This window comes from Macrotis lagotis, chromosome 3, assembly GCF_037893015.1.
Source record: "Macrotis lagotis isolate mMagLag1 chromosome 3, bilby.v1.9.chrom.fasta, whole genome shotgun sequence".
Taxonomy (NCBI): Eukaryota; Metazoa; Chordata; class Mammalia; order Peramelemorphia; family Peramelidae; genus Macrotis; species Macrotis lagotis.
In genome coordinates, this window is record NC_133660.1 from 281,996,704 (window position 1) to 282,005,165 (window position 8,462).

At 46.4% G+C, this 8,462-nt stretch overlaps 1 protein-coding gene across 1 annotated transcript; it reads left to right on the forward strand.

Annotated features, from left to right (window-relative positions):
- Positions 1 to 217: 217 nt before the first annotated feature.
- Positions 218 to 7,726, forward strand: TMEM225B (transmembrane protein 225B). The gene is made up of 4 exons (XM_074230960.1): positions 218 to 1,051; positions 4,000 to 4,146; positions 6,468 to 6,602; positions 7,173 to 7,726. Exons 1-4 carry the CDS (start codon positions 751 to 753, stop codon positions 7,367 to 7,369), a joined length of 780 nt encoding a protein of 259 aa, XP_074087061.1. The 5' UTR covers positions 218 to 750; the 3' UTR covers positions 7,370 to 7,726.
- The last annotated feature ends 736 nt before the right edge of the window (positions 7,727 to 8,462 follow it).

An 8,462-nucleotide genomic window follows, 5' to 3' on the forward strand; every position in this document is an offset into this window, starting at 1 on the left:
TCCTCATCAGAAAAATGGGAGAGTCGGAGCAGGGGATCTTCCAGTTCTAAATCTCAGGTTCTTTGCTGCCCACTACCCCCACTATGGATTTGACCCTCCATCCCTCATTGCTGTGGACCTGTCCACTATATGATGAGCTTTTGGGGGGGCAAACATCAGGCAGGGGGATGAGGGATTGGGAATGCTTGGTAAAACAAGGTGCTTCTCCTTATGTCTCTAGCATTGAGTGCAGGACCTTGTAATTGAATTCAATTCAGTTTCATTTTATTCAGTTCCCACTGTATTGCAAGGTTCAGTGTGAGGAGACAAAGGACATAATCCCTCTTCGATTAGTACCTGGTAGACAATAAATGTATATGGGATTGGAAGCAGGGAGGGAAGCTGTCCAAGGTTCCACGACAGTTAGAATTAACTGTAAGAGATGGGCTTAGGAACAATGTTGTCCCAGAAGGCCCTCAGGGGAATCACAGTTGATGGGGGTCCAGGGACTCCCTGGTGCTAACAGATTGGTCCCTGAGAATAGAAGCAGAGCATCTGGGGTGGAAGAGCACAGACTTCCTGTTTCATTCTCCCAAGGAGTTCCCTGGCTTCTGGCAGACAGGGCAGGTGGATGGGTACCATGGGGACTAGCCCCCAAGGTGGGAGAAGGTAATGAGGCAGTCTGTGCTCAGAGCCAAAGGTTCTTTTGATGGGGAGTTTGGGGTGAAGAGACCAAACTGAGTTCAGTGCTGGGACTGTATCTGAGAGAAAATGGAGATCATACCCCATTTCCTGGAGGAGAGATCCTTGAAAACTTCCTCAGAGACTGGGACCCGTGCTCCCACTTGCCCCACTCATATCCAATATTCTATTTCCAAGAGGAATCTGTTGAACCTTAGGGTCATGGCTGTCTCCCTCACCATCCTGAGCTGGCTCCTTATGTTTGTGGTCTGCACCAATCATGGGTGGGTCACCCTAGAACATTCTCAAATGGAAATTTTTGTGAACCAGACCTTGAACTTTGCTCTCTGGGATAACTGTCTCAAGTGTCTAGTTCCCGGAAAAATGCCAGGTAAGCCATATGGATTCTGTATCAAAGGAGCGAAGGTTTGAGCAAGTTTGGGCTGAGTCCTCCTAGCATGAGGGACTTGGGCAAGGTTAGGTTATTGAAGTCCCAAGGGGAAGAAACTTTCTCAAAGTCATTCAGCTAGGAAGTGGAAAAGCTGGGAAGTAGGGTGCTCAGAGAGGACTAGTACCTCTGATGGGAGGGCTGTGAAGCCCTTCTTAGGATTGCTCATCCACCCTGAATGATCACCACCCAACTCTTACCTAGGTCTTCAAGAAGCTATAACATGCAGAGTAACCTATCTGGAAAACCATTTCAGCAGATAGGTTGAGGCTAACCAAGGGGTCTCAAACCCTTCAGTGAGTTTGGGGAGTGCCTATCCTAAGCATGTGAAGACTTCCCTTCATGGAATGAGCAGATGAGAACGATGTATTCCAGTGGCTATGAAGCAGAAGCTGTGGAGCACTTAGAGTTGGGTCGGACTATTTATGGACTAAAGATCTGTGATGCTTTGCAAGCTACATTGATTAGTGATAAGGACATGATCTTGGAGGGATGGGCTGAACACTTGGCCAGTGATCTTGACAAACCATCGTTAATCATTGCCGAAGGCATTGCCATTCTACCTCAGGTAGAAGTAAAGTCCTCTCTAGTCAAACCTCCAACTGAAGAAGAGGTTTAGAATGCCACCAGGTTCCTCCTCTGTGGCAAAGTATCCGGTACTGATTCTATCTCAACAGACAGTTACGAGGCAGGGAGTCTACTGCTCAAACAAAAACTAAGAACTTTTCCCAAATTTCCTGTCAAGAGGAGGCTGTCCTCCAGGATTTCAAGAATGCCTCCACTGTCCATCTCTATGAAGGGTTGTCCCATGACAGTCACAGTAGGGTCTCTCTCTTAGTCACTGCTGGCAAGATGCTTGTTCTCTGATCTTTCACCAGGAACATAGTTTACTATCTGAGAGCCAGTGTGGTTTCAGAAAAAAGACCGAGGAACAAGCAATATGATGCTTGCTCCCTAACAACTCCAGGAGAAACACCAGGAACAGAACCCAGGTCTAACAACATTCATTGATCTAACCAAGGTCTTTGATCCATAAGGGCTTTGGAAAATTATGTCAGAATTTGGTTACCCAGAGAAGTTCATCAGTATTGCATATCAATTTCATGATGGTGTGCTTGCCCGGGTTCCGAATAGTGGACAAGGGTCTCATGCTTTCCCAGTCACCAAGGAAGTGAAGCAAGGCTGGGCACTTGCTTCCATACTTTTTATGATGTTTTCTGCAATGGCAGATACCTTCAATGAGCAACAAAATCAGCTACTACACTGATAGGAAATTATTTAGCTTGAAAAGGCTATAAGCCTAGATTAAAATGGAGGGAGAGTTGGTGCGTGACTTTTTGTTCACAGATGATTGTTCATTTAGTGTAGCTTCTCAGGTTGAGGTGCAACAAAGTGTAAATCAATTCTCTGCTGCTTGTACTAATTTTGACCCAACAATTAACACTAAGGAAGCAGAGGTTCTCTACTAGCCAGCACCACACCATTCATTCCATCACTATAGCAAATGGAGAAATATTTAATGCTATGCTTAAGTTCACTTGGCTTGGCAGTGTGCTTTCCAGGAATGTACACGTAGATGTTGAGGTTGAAACACCCATTGCCAGAGCTGGCTCAGTGTTTGGAAGGCTCCGAAGAAAAGTATGGGGGAGAAGAGGGATTAGACTGACCACCAAACTGAAGGTCTACAGAACCATTGTGCTGACCTCACTGCTGTATGCCCATGAAACCTGGACAGTCTACTAGTGTCATGTCAGGAAACTGAATCACATCCATCTGACTTGTCTTAGGAAGATTCTGAAGATCACTTAGCAGAAGCTACCAGACATTGAGGTCCTTTCTCGGGCCGAACTACCAAGCATTCCAACTCTATTGCAGAAAGTGCAACTTCGATGGGCCAGCCACATTGTTTGAATGTGAAGCCAACATTTGCCTAACAAACTATTTTATGGTGAACTCTCACAAGGCAAGCCCTCATCCAGAGGTCAGAAGAAGCTCTACAAGGATACTCTCAAGAACTTTGGAATCGATTGTGAGACATGGGCAATGCTAGCAAAGTTTAGCATGGCCTGCACACACCAAAGAAAGCTCTGTGCTCCATAAGAAATGTGAGATGCACAAATTTAGAGACATCTCCACTCAAAATGTTCACGTGACTGGTTGTGCCCAACCTATGGTGGAGTCTTCCAAGCTTGTATTGCTCTGATCAACCACAGTCAGATCCACTGAACCCTGACCTTGACATAATGAGGCCATTTGGGTTCTCTGTGAGAACAAAGGATGACAACCCAGAAGAGCTGGGTCTAAAACCCAGGAGTCCTGTTTTCAAGTCCAACACCCTGAGTCAATTGCCCATCCAGTCAATTCCCTATTCATAACATCTCTCAAACGCAAATACACAACCCTCTCTCCTCTGTCACTGCCACAACCAGGTACAACCCCCCCTTCTGGTCATGTCTGACCATGGCAATGGTTGCTGGGGGGAGGGATATGCTTGCCCCAAGTCTCTCCCCACTCCAGTCCCACCTCCACTCAAATCCCTCTTCCTAGAAGGGGACCATCCCATCCTGATTCTCTCTATTCCATCTCCCTTTCCTGACATTTCCCCTGACTGTCCCATTGCCCTAGGTCCTTCCCCCAGCTTCTCCAACTTCCCTCAAGGTTCAGCTATCATCTGACCTTCTGAAAGATACCTTGGCACACTCTTCAAGTTCATGTCTTCCCTTGGAGGTGACCCTCAGGTCATCCTGTCCAGAACTTATATATCCATAGTTGTTGGTTTGTTCTTTCCCCTAGGGGACAGTGAACTCCTTGAGGGCAGGGGCTGACTTGGTTAGAAATAGGTGCTTCCTGAATTCTGTGGATCTCTGGGACAACTTCTGTTTCTCTTACAGTTTTCCTCTTCATGTCTCGAGGGCTCATGTTTCTGAACCTGATCTTCACAACCCTTCTCATTATCTCCATGTTATGCTCCTTTCGAAGAATGTTCAGTCGTATTTCCAAGTTGGATTTCATCTTCTCCATCTCAAACTACGTCTCAGGTTCTGAATGGTGGAAGGCAGGGCCTGGACCTGGGAGGCGGCAAGGAGGGCCAAGCATCATGGATAGATGCTTCCTACCATAGGAAGTTGCTGTACCATAAGAAGACCAAGTAGATTATTTATCTTAAAGACATGCAGGGATAGAGAAGAAGGGAGGGAGAGAGACAGAGTCAGAGATGTGGGGAGAAAGGGAGAGACAGAGGTATTCAGAGACAAAGGGATGTGCTGTGGGAGAGAGAGAAAGAGACAAACAGAGATAGAGATCAAGACAGATAGAGATAGGCAGCCAGAGACAGAGACAAGAGACAAAGACAAAAGATGTGGGAAGACAAGTAGACAGACTGAAAGAGACAGAGATAGTCAGAAATAGGAGGAGGGAGATATAGAGAGATAGGGAGAAAGAGAGAAGGAAGAAGAGAGAAAAGCAGAGACAGAGACAGATGGGGGAGAGAGAGAGAGAGAGAGCTAAAATTTTTATTGTGATCCAAGGACTGAGAGTATAAATGCAGGCAACCAAGATAGTGTTTGCCCTCAAGAAGCTTACACTGTTCTAAAGAAGAGCTGGAGACTGGGGAGCTGTTCTGCAGAAGATCTGGAAGGGAAGTGGAGGCTGGATCTGGGCAGAAGAAGGCAGAGTAGTGAGGAGAAAGTAGCATTAGGGAATAGAATAGAGGCTGCCTCCACTAGAGTGCCTGGATGGCATTCTGGAAATGTCAATACCATTATTATAATAGAATCACCTAAGCAGCAAAGTGTCACAGTGGTCAGAGGCCCTGGACATGAGATCAGAAAGGCATATCTATAACTAGACCCCAGCTTTCTCTTCTCCCCCTACCATAGGCTGACTTCTCTTTAACAGGGAGATGACCCTGCTTGGGCTTTGGGCATTGGATTCCCTCCCTGCCCAACTTCCCCTACTCTTTGCCCAGATCTACCTTCTGCACCACCCCCATTCTCCTCCCTTCTCTTAGAATTGTTTCTAATTGTAGTTGCAAGCTCCTTGAGGGCAAGCCAGTCTTAGGCATTTCCTAGCTGTGTGACCTTGGGCAAGTCACTTACCTGCTGTCTGCCTCAGTTTCCTCATCTGTACCAATAGAAATGATCCTAGCACCTGTTTCCTAAATTTGTTTTGAGTATAAATTGGGATATTTAGAAAAACAGTAGAAAAATGCTAGCTATTATTATTGTCTTCACTTGACAATTGAGGAAACTGAGACCCAAAGCAGGAAAGTCACTGGCCAATCAGTGGCAAAGCTAAACCTAGAAGCCAACTCTCTGGTTCTCTCCATTCTGTGGTTGCTGGGACACCCCAGCAGAATAGCCAGCTGATATGCTGGCAGAAATTGAGGTGCCCAAAGCTCCCCCACTCCCTCTTGGCTTGCAGGAGAGCCAGATAGAATGGTACTTTTCACCTGCCGTGTGACGGAGTGAAAGGAGAAGGGAACTGGTTGTGCCACTAATACAACAGGCAGTTCTCCTTCTCTGAGCCTCAGTTTATCCATCAGTAAAAAGATGTTCAAAGGATTTTCAAGCTGAAAGGGACCCTAGGGATCTTCCAATTCAATATCCTCATTTTACTGATGAGGAAACTGAAGTCCAGAGGGAACAAAGATCTTTGCTCAGGGTCACTTGGTAGTCAGCGTGCTCAGTTTGTCCACCTATAAAATGGGGCTAAGTTTACCTTGCACTACCTCTCTTAGAGGTTTATTGGAGGTTTTTATATGAATGAGCTATTGATAATTGTCATTATCATTTTCCTGGAGGTGGGGAGTGATAAGGGGGTGGGTGGCTGTAGGAGAGAGCCCCTGGACTCCTCTCCTTAGGGCTTTCCCCTCTTCCTTTTCCTCTCCCCATGCCCACCTGGCTTTCCCCAGAGATTTACTTTTGTCTGAGGGCCACAGTAAAGGAGTTCAGAAGTAGGTGGGGTGATGGGTGTCCTTTTTTTAGGTAATACATTTACTTCTTAACAGGAACCTTCCCGAGACATTGGCAACAGCACTTGAGGCCAGTGGAAGAGATCGTTTGGGTAGCCAGGGTCTTGGGCACCCTTGTAATCTCCTGGGAGCCTCCAGATCACTCAGGAAGTGGTGTGGCTGGTTTCTCCCAGGGAATTGACTCTGGGGAGGGACTTCCAGAAAAAGGTCCCCCTCTTTAGTCCCCTGGCTCTACTGAGGAAGGGTTGGATGGGGAGGAGATTTGGAAGCTGCCAGCCTGCCTCCAGTTTGGGGATCTTGGGCCCAGAGCCTGGTTGGGGAGAGGCTGGAGGCTCCTTGTGCTCAGCTCCCCAGGGAGTGCCCTTGCTTTTGTGTGTCTGGGACTAGGACTGACCATGTTCCTGAGCATCTTGCTGTTTGGGCTGCAAGTAATGGAAATCTTCTCCCAGGAAGGGCGGAACTTCCACTTCAAGTGGCCCATCTATCTCTCTGGCTTCGGGGTCTTGTGTTTCATCGGGGCTGGTGAGGGTCAGATATAAGGAAACCAGGGCTAGGCCTGGGCCCCTCAGAGCAGTGGGGAACCAAGGAGCAGAGAGACCCCCAAGAAGACTCTTTAGGGTAATTTTGCCCCATCCCTCACATCCCTGTTAAGTCCTAGAGCAAGGATTCCTCCCTGTTTGTCCTGAGGGTCAAAGATTCATAGAGGTAAGAGCTAGGAGGGGCCTTAAAACCTAGAACACAGATGGTCTGAACAAGAAGAGGCCTCAGAAACTAGAACCCCAACTGATCTGGGAGAGGTCTTAGAACATAAAGCACTGAATGTTAAAATTGGGAGGACCCAGGGTGGTTAGGTGGTGTAGTCAGGAGGACCTGAGTTCAAATCCAGCCTCAGACACTGAATAATTACCTAGCTGTGTCACCTTGGACAAGTCACTTAACCATATTGCCTTACAAAAACCAAAAAAAAAAAAAAGAATTGGGAGGACCCTTTTTGAGAAGCCACATTGCACCAGCTGACCCAGGTCTTCATCAGCTTCATCAGACAGCCCTAGTCTCCCATCGAAACCTGATGTCTCCTCCTTCTTCCTGTAGGGACCATCTGTTTCAACAGTCACAGACATGCCTGGAGTATATCCTTTCTCTTTCCTAAGCAGCTGATCACCGAATCCAAGAATCAGGTACTAACTGAAAACTTAGGAAAGCAATCAGCTTCATCAGGCTTCCATCGGGATTTGATCACCTCTTCATCCATGACTGCTATACTCCACTCCGAAGACTTAATCAAGTGACTTTTTACCCCTTTTTGAGAGGCATCTCTATACCTAGACCCCAGCTTTCTTTTTTCTCCTTACCATAGGCTGCCTTCTCTTTAACAGAGAGATGGCCCTGCTTGGGCTTTGGATCCCCTCCTTGTCCAAATTCCCCTACTTTTTGCCAAGATCTACCCTCTGCCCTACCTCCATTCTCCTCCCTTCTGTTAGAATTGTTTCTGTCCTCTCTAGCTTTGTAGGCTGTAAGCTCCTTTAGGGCAAGCCCTGGGTCACAACTATCTTCATTTCCCCATTATCAAGTATTCCATCTTGCATAGTAGACATTTAGTAACTGTGGAATAAATGAACCATGGCTGACATTTTTACAGTACTCTTTTTTTTTTTTAGGTTTTTGCAAGGCAAACGGGGATAAGTGGCTTGCCCAAGGCCACACAGCTAGGTAATTATTAAGTATCTGAGACCAGATTTGAACCCAGGTACTCCTGACTCCAAGGCTGGTGCTTTATCCACTACACCACCTAGCTGCCCCTTTACAGTACTCTTTAGGAATGATCTTGTTTTGTGCCTCACTGGCAGCTCTGTGTTACTTTAACCTATTCTACAGATGCAGAAGCGGTCTCAGAGATTTATCCAAATCAGTAGGGAACTGGATTTTAAATTCTGAGTACCAGGCCAATGTTGTCATGAATGACCGAGAAAATGAAGGGAAGAGTGAGTGAAATAATGAATGAGTGAATGAGTAAATGAAATGATTTTTTCCTTTGTCAAGGGAGGGTCAATTTTGGCCTTTTGAAACTCTGAAGCTCTGGTAGCAACTTAAAAATACTGGGTTTATATGTTTCCAGTACTTGCTATTATGTAACCCTGGGAAAATCATTTAACATCTCTAGGCATCAGTTTCCTCCTTTGTAAAATGAAATGGCTGAACTTGGAGGCCTCTGAGGTTCCTCCAGTTCTTCAGCCAAGATCCCCAGGGAAAATATATGTCTAAGGTCTCATAGGCAGTAAATGACAGGAGGCACCTGAATGATGTGAGAAGGAAGAGAGAAGAGGGAGCTCATGGCAAATGACCTTAAATATAAAAAAAGAGAGGATGGGAGAGGGGAAGGTT

What these genes read in the sequence shown, in the direction of transcription:
- TMEM225B (XM_074230960.1), top strand. Translation starts at nt 751, where the DNA reads ATGGAGATCATACCCCATTTCCTGGAGGAGAGATCCTTGAAAACTTCC. An exon ending in CATCTCAAACTACGTCTCAG is followed by an intron (nt 4,147 to 6,467) that starts GTTCTGAATGGT and finishes GTCTGGGACTAG; the next exon opens with GACTGACCATGTTCCTGAGC. An exon ending in CTTGTGTTTCATCGGGGCTG is followed by an intron (nt 6,603 to 7,172) that starts GTGAGGGTCAGA and finishes TTCTTCCTGTAG; the next exon opens with GGACCATCTGTTTCAACAGT.